Here is a 20392-nt window from a genome sequence, read left to right as displayed (position 1 = left end):
TGACTTTCCCGGAGGTCACCGATCCTAATACTGTTCTCGCTAAAACAAGCTTAACTTTGGAGTTTTGATAGGATGTTGTGCATTATTGCTGGTATGATCGCGATCATCGCATCCTATATATTTTAGATTCTAGCTCTAATGAATGTAGAAATGACACGATATAGTTGTACAAAAAAGTCTAAATATAGATTTGTAGGAAATTTTAAAATGATTGATTTGAATTACAAGATCATTGGGACTTCCGAGATAAAGTCTTTTTTTTTTTTCCTGTTCTTGACATAACTTGATATCAAGGTTTGAAAAATCGCTAGGCGCTTGTCGGTCAGTGGCCAGGGGACTAGCGCCCAAGCGCTTAGGCGGCGCCTAGGCGGTTTTAATTTTTTAATTTTTAATTTATTTTTATAGCATATAAATATATAAATAAGAGTGTATATATATACTTAAAAGGATACATAAAGAGTTAAAGGCTTAATATAATTTATAATTAAGAATAATAATATATTCTATAAGAAAAATAAAATAATAAAATATAGATTCCAATGCCAATCGAACACACCTATGGGTTCCCTAATCCCTATTCAACACCAACCCAACAGATAAGCTGGAGACCAGCAAAACAGAAATTGGAACGACTAGATCCTTTCAAGATCTCATCCAAATTCCTCTTCCAGTAATAATCCAAATTACTGGGCTGTTTGTTCTTCTCAAGTTGTCAGAATAGCTTAGCTTGTGGTCAAACTTGAGTCTTTACAGAAGTTCTGCAAATAATTTTGCGTCTTTCGAACTTGGTTTTGGTGTCGTCGTCAGTGATGAAGAGAAGATGTGCGGTGGAGCAGAGGCGCTGTGGAGCTGCGGGGATGAAGAGCTGAAGAGCGATGAAAAGCTGCGGTCTGTTTTGGCCTTTCGAGAATCGACGTCTTGGCCTTCTGCCTCGGTCGCCCAGGCACTCGCCTAAATCCTGACCACCCAATACCTCTGAATACCTATTACTCGAGTCGGCTTGCTGTCGCCCAGAGCCTAGGCGGCTTGGGTGGCCGTTTTTTAGAACAGAGCTTGATATTGAAGCTAACTCAATATTAACTTATGCATCCGCTAATGTGTGTTATTAAATATTTACTTAGTAAATTGGCGATAGGGAGTTCAAGTAACAGCTAAATCGGGTTGGTATATGAGTCGGGTTGAGTTGAATCGAAGTACCATTTCAATGCTCAAGATCTTATTTTAGTAGTATTTAACCAGTTTTGTTAAGTGAAATTAAAGTGAAATTCTACTTTTTATAATGTCTGGCTCTGTTTGACTAGTGAACAATTCTTGGCCAAAATTTTTCTCATCTTTTTCTCTTCTCGAGTTAGAAAATGTTCGGGTTGGCAAATGACAACTTAATCAAAATCATAAGTGACTTTATTCATAAACTAGTCTAGACAATCACTATTGGAGGATGAGTTGAATAAAAGCCTTCGTTACCTTATTTTTCATCGAAGCCTCTCTCTCTCTCTCTAACATTTGGTCATTTCCACTAGTAATTAGATTCTTAATATATGATCTATGAAAAATCTTTTACTTTTTATTTTTGGTCTATAAAAGTCTCTTACTTAATTTGAAGTATACTTGTGTAATATCAAGAAAATGTAGAATTATAATAAATCCATTTAAAAATCCAAATGAAACTTGGAATATCAATTACTGTACATGCAACCTTTGTAGGGGAAATTTTACAATGTGTTAACGTATGACATGCATGCAATTGTCTTAAAGTGTTAAAATGAGTCCTCAAAATAGTAATATTAGTCCTCAAAGTGAAACATGAGTCCTTAAAATGGTAAATATTCTTAGTTGAAGTGGTAAAATTAGTTGATGCAGTGGCGGAGCTAGAAATTGATCCCAAGTGAGGCACTCAAAAGTTAAAAAAAAAATCGAAACTAAAAATATCAAAATTTTAATAAAAATAAAATTATAATAAAATTAAGGAAATATTACGGAAATAAAATTTTATTAATCAAACTTATAGTTTTTAAATTTTGGACAATATTTCATAATGGAAATATGATTAATCTTTGAATTTTAAAATCATAAAAAAAAACAATAGTGTTAATGGTTTTTTATTAGAAGAAAGAATAGTATTACTGTTAAAAAAAAAGTGCATTGTTGGTAACATAGCTCGAACCTGAGACCAAGTTAGACCAACTTCACATGGAGGAAAGCCTCTACCACTGCAGCAAGACAGCTACCAAGATAGGTATCATTGCTATTATGAAACTAGCAAAGTTTTATACTTAAATTTTACTGGGACACAGGACCCACCGTGCCCCAACGTGGCTCCTCATTTGAGTTGATGTATAAGAAATATTAACATAACATAGCGCTAACCCCCTTTGTAGAGGGAAAGATTTACTACAAAAGAATTATAGCAAATTACCTAAGACTGTCATAATGTGATAAGTTCAAAGATGACTTAGACGAAGTAATAACGCAGTAGGCTGGCAATCCAAGTGAGAAAGATGGTAATGAGACCTGCAAATTAATGTTTCAGGAAGATGCTAATCAAGACACAGAAAGGTTTATGCATGAATTTTGGGTAAGGAACATGCAGAGAAGTAAGCAGTTAAATTGAAAAGCTAATAGTAGAAGAAGGCAGATGATGCAAGAGCATATGTGGTAATATCAAATGCATCATTTGTCATTTAATTATAGATTTGTAATCGTTGATAATTCATTCTCTAGACATTTTGAGGGCATCTTATTGCACTCTAATTTAGGATTTGTAGATACATCTACTAGCAAGCTAGTTTGCTATCTCACCAAGAATAAGTAACACCCTTTTAGGGGACCCACAAGCCATGGTGGAGCCTAACCGCGACATGCATTCAGTAGCGCGACATACAACCTATCCCGTGGTAGTCGGAAGAGGCCAAAACCTCATCGGGAAGCAACCTTCCCGGCCTTTCCAATATGCCTTCACAACATACTTTCTACACTAGAATAAGGACCTTTAGTCCCATATATAGAAGAAAATGTAAAGAAGAGGGACTCCCTTACCTATAAAAGGGACCCCTCCTCCCACTTAGAATGCACTCCATTACATCCTCATGTAATCCCCTTGGGCCGCAAGGCCCAACACACATAGTTAAACATTCAAGTGGAGGTAGTCTCCCGCTAAGTTGGAAGATGAACCATTATATATACTTCTCATGTCTCATTTACTTTCTCTCTCTCTCTAAAGCTAACTAGAGCCTTCAATTCTCACGTTAACGAGATTTACTTTTGATTATCTTTCCAATTTAGTTTAAATCTACTTGGTTAGTGTGACCCCTATATATATGGATATTGTAATTGTTATCAGATAGCATATAGTTTATGAATAAAATTAGTTTATTTGCTGTATGTATTTGCCCTATTTTATGAGTTTGCTACTCCTTATTGTTGGTATCTGTTGATTGAATGTTGGAGACTTGCGTTCGATACCTTTTTCCCATCAATTTGGTATCAGAGCTTTGGTGAGAGTGTGGTGGATTCCATGGCTTGAAGTAGGCTTGATCAGGGAGGTTCTCAAATGGAGGGTCGTTATAGCAACGACATGGAGGATTCAAGATGATGATTCAATAACTTGCAAAATGTATCAATCGCATCGAAACTTGACTCCAAGGAGGTAAGAGTTCTGACGGGGAGAGAGACGTTTATCAATGTGTAACTTGCATCAAAATCTCATGCCAAGATGGTAAGGGTTTTGATGGGGAGGAGATGTTGGCCCTTTTCATCACTGTGCTCCGTAGTGTAAGTCGGACGAAAGTGTGAAACCGGTTAGTTTCGACTATGAACTATGTTTTAGGACTTGTCCCCCATAAATTTTGCATATTCCCAAAGAATTAGTTAATCTTTGAGCCAAGAAAAGAAATCTCAATAAGTACTCCCAAGACTACACCTGTTATGAGCATGGTAGCATGTGTCTAGCAATTAAGGTTATTAAGCTATAGTTTTTTTTTTTCTTGTAATATCAATTAAGTTATAGTTGTGTGCAGGCGTATAGAAAACATTAGCTAAGTTCAATTAATTATATATGCCCATGCTTTATGAATAGACAAGGTGTTCTGTGTGAACAAGGCGTCCAAACAAGAAGTTATGTATTTGTATGAGGTATACAACTATTGTAGTTGATACGTGTAGCATAGACAAGAGCATATACGTGTGCATGATTATAATGTTGTGTCATGCTATTTGATAACAAGTGTATGAAATCATGGTCTAATTGCAACACATGAGAGTGTAATTGAGTCAATGCATAAAAGGTGTGTACAAGAGACAAGCATAACTTAGACGTGGCATTGAATTATTAACCACGCATCTGTTGACCAACTGTTTTAAGTTAGTTCATCCGTGTGAATACCTAGGCACGTGAATAACCAAATAAAGAGATAAGAAGACTTATCTTGATGGTTGGCTCTGCTGCAAGTTCAGTGAAGAGACCAGGTGTTCCATTTAAAGATATTCAAAGTGGAGGCTCGGTGAATAACGTGGGGTTGAGCTCGAAGGATTGATCATATTTAACTCGCGCTACCGCTAGGACCGGCAAGTTTTGCAACGTGACTCATCAAGGATGACCATCTGCAGTTGATGGCTGCCTTTTGGTGGTTTCCTGAGAGCTAAATGATGAACGCTGTTGTCGATTGAGAGAATTGCTCTCTGGTGCAAAGAGAAGAAAAGATGAGTACTGCACAACTAGGTTGGTCAGCGGAGGAAGTTGTTCAAGCTCCCAGAGGATGGATCGAACATGGGTGTCCAGAGAGGCTCAACGGAGGAAGTTGGGCGGTGGTGCCTTAATGGAGGAAGTTAGGCGGTGGTGCCTCAGCGGAGGAAGTTGGGCGGTTGTGCCTCAGCGGAAGAAGTTGGGTGGTGGTGCCCTGGCCAGCGGTGAAGCTCTACAGTGTACAGCTCGGCGGTGTCTACCCAGCGGTGAAGCAGTGCCGCTGATGGTGCTTAGCGGGGGACGGCTGTGGTAGCCGCTGATGGTGCTTGGCAATGGATTGCCGCTATGATGCAGCGGATGTGAATAGGTAAGACAATTGACCGCTGATGGGTGCACTAATAAATTGTTGTGGTGCGGAGTGAGTGCCAATCTTGATGTTAATCGAAGAACATGGCTTGGCGGAGCTTTAGTACCTAGCGGAGGAGTTCAGCGGTGGTACCAGCGGTGATGCCTAGCTGCGATGCTCAGCGGTGACGCTCAGCAGAGTCGTGGCCAGAGGTTGTGAGGTTTTGGGACGTCGACAGCTAGTAGAGTAGTGGCTAGCGGAGGGATTCAGCGGTGGTGCTCGGCGAAGCGGAGCCTTTTTCTTAGTAGTTGTGCTCGGCGGAGAGGAGTATTTGGCCAGCGGAGCGCCTGGCAGATGTCACTTAATGGTTTAGCAGAGCTAGATGATGAGTAGCCGCAGATAAATCTTAGCGAAAGAAGCTTGATGGTGCGTCAAGCTGGCTAGAGGTTGTCGCCGTCGGCGCTTAGCGGAAGAAACTTGGCGGTTAACGGAAATTATTAGTGGAAGAGATCGTCAGGATTAGCCTTGACGTGACGACAACCTTGCTGGAGTTTGACGCTATGGCAGAAAGAATTTTGTGGCGGACTATGAAACTCTGGGTGTCCAAAGTAAATTGACACAATTTTTTTAGTTGGAATTGACCAACCTTATCAGGGTTGACCAGCCCTGATGGGTGTTGACCGGATGCCAACGGGCCAAAATTCGTGGTAGGTGACGAAGCCTTTGTGTTGGCTTCCCACAGACGGCGTCAATGTTAACGTTTGGATCCGTGGGGATCTAATTAACGTAAAAGAGAGAGAGAGAGAGAGAGAGAGAGAGTATAGCACGAGATGTATAGTGGTTCGTCTCCCGCCTTAGCGGGAGACTACGTCCACTTAAAAACTTAACTAGTGTGTGTGTTGGGCCTTGCGGCCTAAGGGGATTACATGAGTTGTAATGGGATGCTGATCTAAGTGAGTGGAGGTCCCTTTAATAAGTAAGGAAGCCTCCCCTCTTACACTTGCTTTCCGATGTGGGATGCAAAACATAACTATTCTAGTGTAGAAAGCATGTTGTGGAGGCATGTTGGCGAGGCCGGGAAGGTGGCTTCCCGGCGAGGTATCGGCCGCTTCCGACTACCGAGGTGTAGCTTGGACATCGGGCTACAAGATGTATGTCTCGGTTGGCCCCACCATGGCTTGTGGGCCCGCTAAGAGAGAGTTACTTATGCTTGGTGAAGTAGCAAAACTAGCTTGCTAGTAGAGGTATCTACAGATAGTGTGTTTGAGGTATATTAGATTTGGTATTGTTTCATTTGGTTTTGACATAGTCTAATTATTGATTCTGTACGTTTTTTGTGAAGGGGTTTTCTAAATTTGCCTTGGTTGCACACCGGTAACTTCTAAAGTAAGGAATCAATCATGAAGTTTATGAAACTTGATACTACTGATAACTTCTCATGCTATAAGGTAAAAGCACACTTGATTAAATATGAAAGTATTTTTAAGATATGCTGCATCATTAATGAATAGAAGGTTGTTACTAAATGACTCTGTTTTTCTTTTTTTTTCCTCTGCCGATTTCTTTAAGTTTCAGGTGATCTCATAATTTAAGTTAAGGGAAGTAGATATTTGCTTCACAAGGTATACTCAACAAGTTCCTCACAAAATCCAATTGATTATTGCAAGCCAATGTTTTCTTGAAATTAATTCAATTCATTTTCACAGGTCACACATTGCATCTTCAAGCATTCTTCAAATCTTGCGTACTCCATGGCTCGATGGACAAAATTTCCACTCTTACACTCTACAAAGCATGAGCTGACAACCGTTCAGATCAGTACACGAATGAGCTTCGTGGTTGTTGTACATAGTGTTAAATGAACATGTGAAAAATTTGTTTCAAACTGAAAACTTCATTTGATTATGGGTAGTTGTTAGTTCACTTAGAACGACAGAAATTGATAACTGTTATGCACCCCTAAATGCAGTTATTTTTGTCTATACAAGCGGTTTTATTTGTAATAATACCAAGTCCCGCGGCAAAATGTGGGTAAATTTTCTAGTGTATAGGTATAGGTGCTATACAATAAGCTTACTCTTAAGAAGACTACAAAATGTCAAAGCAAGATGATTGATTAGCATATATATAGTTAAAAACTTACAAACCACTTGGTATACGTATTCTACACGGATTTTCTCTTTTGTAAGTTAATTTGTAATATGCTGCTTCCTTAGATGAACTTATCAATTTGTTATGCACCTAAACGTCTTCCTACTTGAATGGCGGGTAAATGAGATAATCAATTCTTTTATGTACCGCACTGGTGACATGACCCGACAGTTGCTTAGTGCATTTGTTTTGCATCTTTTACTCAATACGAGTTTAACATTTAGGACCCTTAAATGCAATTATTCGACTTCATACAACTTATTATAACAAACATTTTTAAAAGAGGATTGTCGATTTCTTTTGTCTTTTTGTCTTGGAATTCTAATAAATGAACATATCTTTGGGTAACACTTTATGGGCGCATTTGGTAGGGGGGACTGGACAGAATTGGACATACATGCTTATCTAGTGGAAGACAAGCCATCCAAAGTTTGGCAACAACATGGACTATATTAAATGAGATTCTAGAGTCCCAAAAACACCTTAACAACTTCTACCATAGAGACACCAAAAATCATGGGATTGTGGAAGCCTCATTCTCACTCTCCACTTTACTTCAGTTCATTGATCATTCTTATCTCCCTAAACATGACTAACCTTGATGAAGAACACAAAAATTGAATCAATTCATTCTGCTAGCCTTCTCCACAACCTTCACCCGTTTTGAAATTAACCACAAAGACCTCATTCCTAGCCCTAACATTCATAATTGAATCAAGATTAGCCTAAAGAAACCCGAAACCACCACCATAGACGGTGTACCCGATGGTGGCTGAAATACCTAGAAACCAATTCTTCCAAAACATAATCAAATTCTAAAATCATGTAAACTAGCATGTAGAACACGAAGAGTATATCAAGATTCAGACCACCACAGACGGTGTACCCGATGGTGGCTGAAATACCTAGAAACCAATTCTTCCATAACATAATCAAATTCTAAAATCATGTAAACTAGCATGTAGAACACGAAGAGTATATCAAGATTTAGACCTCATGCACCTCAAAACATCGCCGGAGCAGCCTGAATTTGTAGAAAAACTATTGGAGACCTCAGCGTTCGATTCTCTATCCACACCCACCAATTGGACCAACTAAGGCTAGAGAACGTCAGCGACTACAAGACGGATCAAACCCTACCGGTGCGCCGGCCGGAAGTGGCCTGACGGAGGAGTTCTGATCAGGTCACCGTTTGGAGATTCATTGGTTTTGCAGGTTGGTGGTGTTGATAGTTTTAGTTCTATAGTACTTAATCCTGTTGGCACCAAACATGGGTCAAGGCATCCTATAGCATAAGCCAGGCATGAGGAGTGCAGGACTCCTAAAGAAATTATGACGGGGTAACACAATCCCCCCTAACAAATGCACCCTAATTGAACAATTAATTGGATCAGTGGAGATTATATGGGAAGTTCCAACTTTCCAATTTGCCGAAAACAAAGAGGCGTTTCAAATTTCCCACTCCTTAGCGTTTCGCGCCAACTGTAGCAAAATTCTTGGACTCAAGAAGGAAAAGGGGAAAAACCAAACCTTTCATAAGTAAAAAGAATGGTTATTATCACAAATGGTACCTGAACTACACCTCAATCTTATCGATGGTACCTGAACTTCAATTTTGATCACAACTAGTACCCGAACTTTTCGATTTCATTTTAAATGGTACCTAGAGCCACCTTCGGTCACTATTCCAACTAAAAACGGCATGGGAGGCGATCATAGTGATGATTTTTGATGATTTCAAGGGTTGCGATCATATATAGTGATGATTTTTTGGTAATAGACTTGCCTTGAACTTGTTTTTTTATTTTTTATTTTTTTAGATTTGGGTTTTTTGGCCGGAATAGTGATCGAAGGTGGTCTTAGGTACCATTTAAAATGAAATCGAAAAGTTCGGGTACTGGTTGTGATCAAAATTGAAATTCAGGTACCATCGATAAAATAGAGGATAAGTTCAGGTACCATTTGTGATAATAACTCAAAAAAGAAACAAGTAATGGAAATAAAAAGTGAACAAGCAAGAAAGCTCTATAACAACAATAAACAGTAGTACAGCCCTATGTATTATTTATCTTACATACAGAGATTGATATCGTTTATATTCCCATTTTCATCTACTGAGATGTTTGATCCTTTATTTTGGATGAGAGCTACATAATATGGGGAGCCCCTTAGCCCTTGGAAGGCAAGGGAAAACAATTGCGATATTCTGCAAGAGCCCACAGTGGGAATGTATTTCTATATACTGGAAAATGTAGCATACAGTTCTTCTTGAAGACTCCGGTGATTTCCTGCCATATTAATTCAGTGTTTAATAGTTACAAAACACTGCAGGTGCTACTTAAAATTAACATACTATATACTTTGTGAATATCTTCTTCACTACCTGGATGAAAATTTTGTTATGCAAAGAATTAAAATACCTGCTGGGGAAAATCACCATTTTCCAGTTGAGAATTGATTATAAACTTTGCTGCGCGATGAAGAGGTGTTGGGTCTCTTTCTGCCTGTCCTCCATGAATGAGACCCATCATAGCCCAAGCAGTATGTACTAGATTGGATCGGTTTCCTTCGAGAGGAATGTATGTCTGGATCACCCAAGTAAGAGAGATATTGAGTTATCATAATTTAAGACGGATTAGGAAACTCAATGCTTTAATTAATTAGTTACCTTTTGTGGACATGAAAGATAGCTCTCTCCCCAACCACCGTTTTCTCTCTGCACCGTAAGTAGAAAGCTAACCCCATTGCGCATGGCTGCACATGTGCTAAATGTCTTGCCAGCAGCTGCCAATCCTCCTAGTGCAAACCAGGTACCATATGTGAAGCAAACTCCCCAATCTCCATACCTGTTCAAATGTTTATAAGAGTTTACTTATTATTCAAGTTCTCCATTTTTTTTTTCTGCACTAGGTGAAAGTAACAAAGTAACATATTTTCTTAATCATAGATTTATTGCATAGAATAGAAACATATATACCATGAACCATCCGGCATTTGTATATTTTCAACGTAGCGTACGGCATTGGTGATGGAATGTTCAATCTCTTTCTTCCTGTGCCTAGGGTGTAGCTTCTTAAACAGAACTAAAGCCTGGATTACAGTTGAAGTGCACTCAATATGTTCATGCTCAATCACAATGTCCTCAAAGAACTCTGTCGGATTTAACAGCTGAGGAAATAAAATAAGTAAGAATACGTTAACTCATTGGACAGAGTTCCCCGATCAACATGTATGCATGATATCGATTTGATAAAATTCTTACTTCTAACCATTTTGCTGCCCCTGCTGGCTCCCAAGCTGAAAAACCACCATTCTTGCTCTGCAATGATAGGTAAAGTCGAGCATTTTTTATGAGTACAGAGACATAAGATACCAATGAGCTAGAATGGAGAAGTTAAAATAGCTGAAAGTTGATTAAAATCTTGGAAGTAAAGCAGCTCTTGCAGAGTAAAAGAATCATTAATAACTTTCTCCAGATTTGATTACTTTAGACAAGTTATATCACCTGTAGGGAAAGAAGAACATTGACTGAATCGTACAAGCGCTCAGGCTCCATTTTTTCACCAACTATCTCCGATGGCATCATCGACAACAGAAGGCAACACTGTGGAGGTGAGTGTGACTATGTTGAGAAACATGGAATAATAATTAACAAGCTATGTTGGATAAGAAAACCTGGCGTGGAGCATTGGAGCAAAGTTTGTTACCTTTAAACCTTCTGCAGTGCAATCAGAAAGTTGCCATCCATGATCTTGATCGGAGTAAGTCCACGACCCTTTAGAAATGTGGCGGTACATGCTTTTGAAGTCACCAGAAGGGTTGTCCTTGACCTTCAAAATTTGAGTGCAAAGTCATTAGCTAGTCTGAACTCTAAACAAATAACTGGACTGACATTTCTCACAAAAAATGACAAGTGACTTCATTAGAACTAGATACAAACCTGAGATTTCTTTATGAAGTCATGTCCTCTAGCAAGCGTTGGTCCAATTTCATTCATGAGATTACTAGCAAGCAAAGCTTGAATGGCAAAACTAGCATCCCACTCCTGACTGCCAACACTCTGCACCATAATATAGAGTAAATTTTCAATGTTGAAAAAGATGAAAAAATAAAATAAAATAATTCATATATATTGTATCTTGTTGTGTACTAACTTGCATCTTCATCCCATCTTCAGCAACCCATAAATAATCCGGGATCCTAGCGAGATGCTTCTTGAAATAGTCCCCATTTGGATCTTCAACCCAACAGGCAAGCATACATAACACCTATTTATCGAGTTGCGCAAATACCAGTAGAATAGGAAATAAGCTAGTTAGGAGTTAGGACTGGGATAATTTATGATATCTAACATAACGAGGTAAAGATTTTCTCCATATACATTACCTTTTCCACACACCCCATGGTAATGTATCGGCTGTTCTCGTCTTCGTAATGAATATGCTTCATCGTCACTTGTAGAGCCTTTTCTCTGATCAACTTGTTGAAGGGCCAACGGGTAAGAAGAGGCTCTGTGGAAATGTAGAGGCTATCCCAAATGAGATCCTGTATCCAAGGATGAGGGTAGTAGATATCCTCCTGCAATTAAATTTGTGTAATCAGGTGATTCAGGTCCTGAATACAAACTATTTTATGGCTTGAAATTTGAAGTAAATCAAGTTGAATACTCACTTTGGCACATAGATGGCGTACTTCCTTCCAATTGATTTCATTGTAAGGTTGAATAAAAAGTTCGTCCCTCAATTGAAGAATGAGAGGTGTAATTGGGCCAACAAACCTTTTTCCATACAGGTATGACATTGGCATGTAAGTCATCCTACAATAGCACCACATTTTTGCTGCATTTGTATGAGAAAGTAATTAAAATCACAGTAAAAAACTAAATCACCAATACATAGAAATGAGTATTGCTTATCGCTAGCATTTCAAATAGAAAATGAAAGACAATGACTTGAAGGAGAGCAGGCAAGCAGTGTGCTAATTACCTGGATGCATAGGAAGAAATGAAGGAACAATCCAAAACTCTGGGGGCATAGGGTTGCTTCCAGACCAATTAAACAAACCAAGTATCTACAAGAAATTAAATGCATACAATTAAAATCATTTTTGTGGATCTCACTATAGGCATAGCATTTGATCCTATTGCAACGCCTCTCCTCCTTTGTACAGAAATATAACTTGTAAGTTTAAAGAACACTGGCAGTCACAAAATAGTCCAATCTGGTCTAAATTAGCATCATTTATTTAAAACACAGTACTGATCGATCGACATCATTTGGTGAACAGATTTGGTAGCCTTAACATTAATACCGGTCCTTACCGAAAGCCAAGTCTTTCCCCAAGAGGGTATGTGTGTGACACCACCATGATCAAGAATCCACTTTCTTGCTCTCGGACAAGCATTGTCTTGGCCACCATCATCAGGTCCTACTCCGAGAATACGCATACAAATGTAGTTGAGAGCTGTGCTGAACATGGTGCTATGACCTTCGACATGTAGTCCCCAACCACCATCTTCATTCTAATATATCTCAAAGTATACATGAATAATTCACATTCTTTATACAGCGGCAGATTGAAGTGTACAGAAATGGATAAATTTGGGCCAATGAATATCAAAGACTATATGTACCTGATGATAGTATATGTAACGCAGAATTTCTTTGCGATGCTCCTCAGAGAATACACTGTTAAGATGCCCCGTAATGTGCATAACTATGACCTGAAAATTTAGGGTAGAAAGTAGACATCCAGTTAGTAGTTGTAAACTTGTAATATAGTCCTAAAAGTAAAAGGTAAAAAGTAAAAGAAACAAAATACTTTACATTAAGCAAGCATGAAACCTCCAATTTGTTACACACACATATAAAGAAATTAGCAAAATATCTATCAATAAATGTAAGTTTTATGTAAATCGATCATCAATCATTTATGTTTTACGGATGTAGTGATTGGTTAACATGATACTAACAGAACTGGTTTTTGGAGATCCTTGTAATTCTTAATTGGATTTCCAATATTCCCCAGTTTGTTCTGGGTTTGCAAAGTCGAGAAGATGGGGTTGCATTTACATGCACACGAACACGTATGTGTTTCTCTCAATCCACAACAGTTCACAATGGTACCTCGAGTATTGATGACTGTAAATTATAGCTATAGAGAAGCAAAGTACTGACCAAAGGAGGAAGGAAAAATAACGGGCCAGCATTTTCCGCAGGCCAATGGCCATCGCTTGCCTGCAATGCTGAGAAGAAGTGGACAGACCTTCTCAGTGCATCTGTGGTTTTTTCGTATGTGATAACCTCGCCATCTTCAATTTTTACTGGAGGAATTGTCTGTTTGAACTGCTTCTCCCTTAGGAACTGCAGTTTACAATAGTTAAGAAAATCAATAATATGATTTTTGATTCCAACAAAATACGAAATTAAACATCATTTTAGTTAGCCCCTAATATATTAATGAGGATTATTAATGAACTTCCAAGCAAATGTTAGCTAGATTGAGCTTCGAAAGCAAACAATGAAGCTTTTTTCATTTAGGCGGGAATACTAATTAAGGAGCTTTTTTTTTTTTTTTTTTTTGAGGGGAAAGGAAGATATATTAGTCAGAAGTCAAATGAAAACGTTTTGATATTTTTGGGTGGTTATTGGTTGCTAGCTCATGGCTCATATGTAGGCGGACTTCACTTGGCCTAGATAGATACTGTTATCGAAATATAAGACTGTATAATCAGTGGGTCATTCGGCGACCAAAGAATTGATGATCATTTAACATATAAAATCAAATAATGAGGGCCAAGTTTTAGTGACTAACCAACTTAAAAACCCTAAGACTTTTCTCTCAAAAACCAGGAGCGTCCGGCAAGTTTGGATGCCCGGTCCGGCAGCATGCCCTTGCGGCGGCGTCGTCGGACGGGCTAGAAGGGACCATGTGTCCGGTGTTAATGGGTCCAGTCGAGGTTTTGGTTGCAGGATGAGGACGTTGCTGTCCCGGGTGGTTGGCGCGTTTGACGGCGAAGGCTCGAGGCGGGGGGATGACTGGAAGGGGGGGTCGACGTCGCCTTGCCCTCGGGAGGAACGCGAACGACCTGGTGGTTGTACCTTGCTGGCGTGTGTCCGGAGATCCACGGGTTCAGATCGGATTCGAGGTGATGGAGATGGTCGGGTGAGGAAAGCCACTGGGTTCAGATCGGATCGGTTTGACCCGACTTGGTTTGGGCGTTTTGGTTCCGAGTTGAGGAGGGGCGGCAAGGCTAGATGGCTCGAGGAAGGTGGCGGTGGTGTTGCTGCCGGAGTTGGGACAGCATGGGAGGCGCTGGCAAGACGGCGGCGTTGTGATTTCTGCACCCATTTTCGATTTGGGCCTGGTGGACTATGGGTCTGGGCTTTGACCCTTGACCCGGTTATATTTTCTATTTTGTCTTATTTTCATTTACTTTTAATTAGCTATGGCTCCTTGCCAGCAATAATTCCCTGTCTCTTTTGGGTAGGGCAATATGGGCTTTGTCCCGGTATGCACACTCAGTGTGCCTTGTCTGCTCTAGGTTGGCGGCGAGTTATTTGCTTCGTTAAATGGGCGCTGCCGCCTAGTGGCAGGGTGAAACTAAGTGTCGTCGGATTAACTTTTCGGTGGCAACATAAGAGGAAAGCTGTGCTAAAACTAGTAATTATGCTATGTTGTAATCGGGTTACATATCGAGTTCTCTTTCCGCTGTGTCACTGCTATGTTAAAGCAAATGGAGTAGCTATTTGTGCACTCTTTGCTAGTTGGTGCTTGTTAGAATACAAGTCTCATGTAGAGATTTCTGATATTATTTCGGATAATATTCTAGGTGCTTATTGTAATAAGGGGTTTAGGCTTAATGTCCCCCCTTGTATTCGACAGTTTCATTAATCAAGGCTTGAGGGGCAGCCGCACCAGCCCTTTATTCAAAAAAAAAAAAAAAAGCAACTCCAATAGCTTCCTATATTTTATTTTTTCTCTATTTTAAGGAAAACGAGCTTCTTTTGCTGAAACAGATTTCCTTTAACTATCTCCATTTTAAAGATAGTGAGGAAAGAGAAAGCAAAATTATTTAAATTTACATGAATCTCTAAAATTTTAAGAAAGAATTATGGAGATTTTAGAGATTGCTGTAAAATAGGGAATTTGTTGAAGTTGGAGAAGAAAAATTGCTTAAAGCTTTAACTTTTGCTTTCCTATAATACAAAAATTACAGAGAAGTTGTTGGAGTTGATTAGTTTGTTAAATAAAGAACATTTCGGTGCAAGCTAGATTGTTAAATAATTCAGCGACTGGGGGTTTCTACACAGCGATATATACTGATACCAATGATTCTTCATAGAGATGACATAAAGCAAGAAAGGTCAACCCATTGTATCAAGTACCTGCATTCTCCAAAGAAGGTCACCACTGGGTTTAACCTGATGGCGGTTGTTGTAGAAATGAAGACGAGCTGCTTCAACCTCAGCTCGCTCTTCAGCAGTTCCTACGTTGGGATCAAACTTCCATGTCTGCCTTCCCACGAAGTTGTTTGTGCTATAAATGTAAGCCGAGGAATCTTCCCCACCTTCTGCAACCTTAAGCTTCCACATTTCATGGAATGCTGCAATATATTATTGCTAGCTTTATTGGACCGGTATGTATAGCTAGCTTAACGACCTTCCTTTATATAGATAGTCTCACTGGACGCTTATGGATAAAACTCCCTTGTAGTGTGAACAGACACAGAACTAGAGAGGGGCTAGGTTAAGCTACAGCCCACCTCATTTTTGTGGAAAGAGTATTTTAAGTACAATTTTTATATAGGGTGTAGCCTTTATAAAGTCAAAAATCTCCTCTTGTCCTCTTATTTTTGCCTTTGTCCCCATTTCTTAGTTCTAATTTTTATCTAACTTAGTTATCAATTAAGAACGTAGCTTTAAATTAAAGAACTTTGGTTTAAATTTTAGTAGCATTTTTCATGTAAAATTAACTCTAATTTGCAGCCCACCCAGTTTTTCAATTCTAGTTCTGTCTCTGACCAAGGTTCTAAAAAACGGCCTAGGCGGCCGACTAGGTGTCAACATCTCGTTCCGATTTTGGCCTGGGGGACGTGATTAGGCATCAGGCCTCCAGGCGACCACTTAAGCGGGTTAGGCAGAGGGTATGCGGCCTAGGTGGACCTGTTGGGCGTTGGGAGCTGAATTTTTTTAAATATTTTTTTATTCTTTTGATTCTGGTCATGTATCAAAAGGACGAAGAAGAAGATTCAAAACTCCAAAGCATTTAGAGACTACTCTGTGAACTAAAACCTAGTCCTCAACTAAGTCCTTGATTCAAAATTGACAAACCAGCCCCGACGACTTGATTGGACAATGGTGGTTTCGGCGATGAACCCGATGAGAGAGAAAGATAGGAACCAAAATTCAAATCTTAAGTATGATGTTATCAATTGGTCGATGATTGGAGCTTTCCTTGGTGAAGACAACAAAGACCTTAGGTGTTTGGTGGTCAATTTTGGCGAGAGAAAGAAGAAGGATGATGAGAGAGGTTCTGTACTGAGACTACAGAGAGGAAAATGGGAGAGTTCACGATTCTTCTTCTAATCACACTTAATTAAAAATGACAATTATGCCCTTAAACTAATTAATATAATTACAATCATAACACTCTGATGAAAGAGTGGAAGATAATTAAAACTAAAAGAAAAGAAAAAAAAGCTTTAAAAGGAAAAGAAACATACACTTGTTTATATATATATATATATATATGTTATAAAATAAAAATAAAATAAAGTAATAATAAAAAACCGCCTAGGCGGGGGCGCTAGGCCCTGAGCTACTGCCCGACTAGCGCCGAACATTTTTTAAAATCTTGGGAATAACCGATCGAGTTGTGCGGGTTAATTAGCTAGCTCACAATTGTTCTAAAGTTTTAATGAAGAGTTAAATTATCGCGTGAAGAAGTATGCATGCTAGCTAGCTATAGGTTTCAGAGGAGAGACTAGCGTACTACTTCAAGTGTATTATTGGGATTACTTTGTTTTGTCCGGAAAATATGAAGCTAGGTTTTTAATGTTCATCCAGTTTCTTCCGTCTTATGATAGTTAACCAAATTTCAAGTATCATGATATGATCTTGCCCAAGTCAAAAGTGTGGCTTTTGGTTACTGGAGCCTGCAATAGAGGATACCCTTTTTCATTCTGTTACTGCACCGTACCTAATGACTTTTTGATACGGTTATCCATATTCTCTAGAGCAAAAGATATAGAAAAATTAAAGTGTTCTATAAGGCATATGCCAGCAGTGCCTGAATAAAGATGCCTATTGTAGATATGGGGAGTATTAGGCTCACACTCACTCGAGTGTTTATGAGCCACACCTTGATGTGGTCACATGGCTATAAGCCTATAAGTTTGAAAATTTGTTCACATGGTTTGAAGTATTAAAAATCTCGTGAGAAATTCTAAGTATATTAGGCACTGGTTAGATACCAATTAATGATGTTATATTAATATTTGTTACAGTATTCAAGCATCATTTCTAGTGTTTTTTAAGAAACAACCCAAAGTGTTCAATAGGAAATTATCAAGCACTACTATAATAGCGTTGAATAGCCAATCAGTGACAGTAAGTATAGTAGGAAGAATGAAGAATGTTCAGCGCAATGTTATATAGTGCTTCAGAATATTGAAACTCTAGAGCCAGAAGTCATTGAGTTAGACACTCTACGAGACTAATCTTGCAACGCTCTCTCCAGTTTGAACATTACAGTGCCGCGAGTTTCTAAAACATAAGCCTAATTGTTCCACTTACATTCAAGAAAACCGCAAGGCATTGTATTAAATAATTTTCGTAAAACGTGTAGCGGAAACATTGTAAATCATGTGAGGTGAAAACACTGGAGTCATTGCTTTAATTTATTCATCTAAATCAAAGTTTGAAAAATTGCTAGGTGCTAATCGGGCGATAGCAAGGGGACTAGCGCCTAGACGCCTAGGCAGTTTTGTATTTTTAATTTTTATTTCATTTTTATAGCTTTTATTTATATAATTAAAAATATATAAAGACTTAGAGAGTAATAAAATTGCATCTAGAATATTCAAATTTCAAAAGAGTCCTAAAAAATCAAAATAGAGAGAGAATTTAATGTCACGCCCCGAATTTTGAATAATAAATTCAAATCCGAAACATGAAATAACAACTAAATCAAATAAACGTTCTGAATTTTTTTCTCAGAAATAAACACACCTCGCCTCACTCACTAATACATAAACCAAATCCTCATGAGTTTAACATTACAACACACTCTCTCCAAATTTAAATGTAATCTCAGTGAGCATAACAACCTCACAAAAAAGCTGTAACTCAAATACCACTACTCTAAGCAGCTTGATCACCTTCTCGATTCTCCTGACCTGTAGGATTTTCCGCTACACAATTTGAATTGTGTACCAGGATTGCAACAACACAAACCCGGTGAGCTTGACAGCCCGTATGAGTAAACTTAAGGATTGCACAAATTTAATATAACAATTTCAACTCAAGCAAAGAAATTGTAGAACTATCACAATCACAACGACCACCACAAAGCCACGTCACTTTCTCACTCTCATATATATATATATATATATATATTATACACTTATGAGTCACTCCCCGTTACCCTTATAAGGTCACTCAACATTTGGCAGACAGACTAGAGCTCTAACTGATCGCAACCACCAGCCCAGCGCGAGAGCGTGGTTCACGATTTAATACTATTAGTAACCACCGGCCCGGTACAAGAGCGTGATTCACTAATAGATGCCATGGTCACCCCGTGACCTATTGATCTCCACAGATCAATATATCTCAACCAATCAACAATTTATTGTTTCTCAAACAATAAAACTCAACACCTCACTATATGGTTTCCTCAACAAAAATCCATCAATACATATATATTTTTCATGTAAATAATATATGTACATAGACATTCGCACAGGAATGCCTATTAATACCAACTATAGATCTCGTACAATAAAGCAATAAATTCCTTTTTATAAAAAAAATCATTTTCTTACCTGTGAGCCGTAGCCCTATGAACCGTAGTCGATTGAGTTCATATTTTCCAAAACAATTATTTAATTCAAAACCATTTCCACAAATAAACATAAATATTTAGAACTTCGGTTCGTGAATGAACCATGTGCGGTTTACTCACCTCTAATCCAGCTGCGTCCTCTTAGCAGCACAACCACGATATTATGAATCGTCCGCCAAATCATCCCGTTGATCACCTAATCCAATACGATCTTAACTTAGCCAAAAACTCATAAACAAAATTAAACGACGATCCAACGGTCAGATCGAAATTATATGATGATCCAACGGTCGGATCCTCACGGATCACCCTTAGGATCATCCTCCAAAATTATCACGAAGATCCAACGGTCAGATCTTCCTGAATCTTCCTTATAAACATCTCCACAAAATTTCATGAAAATCCAACGGTCGGATTCTCACGAATCGCACTCCGAATCACTATTTCACAATTATACGAAGATCCAACGGTCGGATCTTCGCCCATGACCAGACATGGTCACTGGGACAGTCATACGATCAACATATCAAAACTACAAGTCCATCGGACTGTCCGATCTTCACAGATCATTAATCGAAAAATCGAAATGAATCGAAACTGTAAAATTCATAACTAAATCATACGATATCCAAAAATTACGAATTATATATGCAAACGATCGTATTGAAACGTAGAACCTAAAAATGTAAAGAAAACACATTTTTGACCCCCGGAGGTGGCCAGAAATGGGACGCCGGAGTTTGGACAGAGCCGCCGCCGACCACCGCCAATGGTGTCGGGGCCAGGCTGCTCCTCTTCATCTCATCAAGCCCAACAATTTTCCTAACTAGCATGAAGTCTGAAAATGAACGGAAGTGGTCGAAAATTACCTAGAACAGTTGAAGGTGGCCGGAAATTTTCCAGAAACCGGCGAAGAAATGCAGAAACCGGCGAGCCATGATTTCGACGTAAAAACTTCAATTTCAGGCCTCGATTACTTCTGGAGAGTTGTTAAAAACATCAAGGTGAACTCACTGGTTCAAGAATAAATCAAAATGATGCACTACAGCTCGAGATATCACGATCGAAAGGTTTTGGTGTTCGATCGAAAACCAGTCGAGCTCCGACGAAAGTGAATCCGGTCACTCTAGGTGCGATCCTTCTGGTAT

The 20392-nt window shown here is 38.9% G+C and overlaps 1 protein-coding gene across 2 annotated transcripts; it reads right to left on the bottom strand.

Annotated features, from left to right (window-relative positions):
- Positions 1-9191: 9191 nt before the first annotated feature.
- Positions 9192-15794, bottom strand: LOC112188482 (beta-amyrin synthase). Of its 2 annotated transcripts, none has more exons than XM_040514877.1 (16): positions 15566-15794; positions 13355-13540; positions 12811-12900; positions 12499-12699; positions 12164-12248; positions 11850-12016; positions 11565-11756; positions 11333-11446; positions 11119-11238; positions 10886-11008; positions 10684-10800; positions 10441-10497; positions 10156-10346; positions 9847-10024; positions 9599-9763; positions 9192-9466 (listed from the first exon to the last, which is right to left on the bottom strand). In XM_040514877.1, the coding sequence occupies exons 1-16, from the start codon at positions 15770-15772 to the stop codon at positions 9347-9349; spliced, it is 2313 nt and encodes a 770-aa protein (XP_040370811.1). In that variant the 5' UTR covers positions 15773-15794; the 3' UTR covers positions 9192-9346. The 2 variants fall into 2 exon arrangements, with proteins under 2 accessions (XP_040370811.1, XP_024183372.1); XM_024327604.2 differs by having other exon boundaries at positions 10684-10782.
- Between the last annotated feature and the right edge of the window lie 4598 nt (positions 15795-20392).

Source organism: Rosa chinensis, chromosome 2 (assembly GCF_002994745.2).
Source record: "Rosa chinensis cultivar Old Blush chromosome 2, RchiOBHm-V2, whole genome shotgun sequence".
In the NCBI taxonomy this organism is placed as follows: Eukaryota; Viridiplantae; Streptophyta; class Magnoliopsida; order Rosales; family Rosaceae; genus Rosa; species Rosa chinensis.
This window is presented reverse-complemented; position numbering and strand designations above follow the sequence as displayed.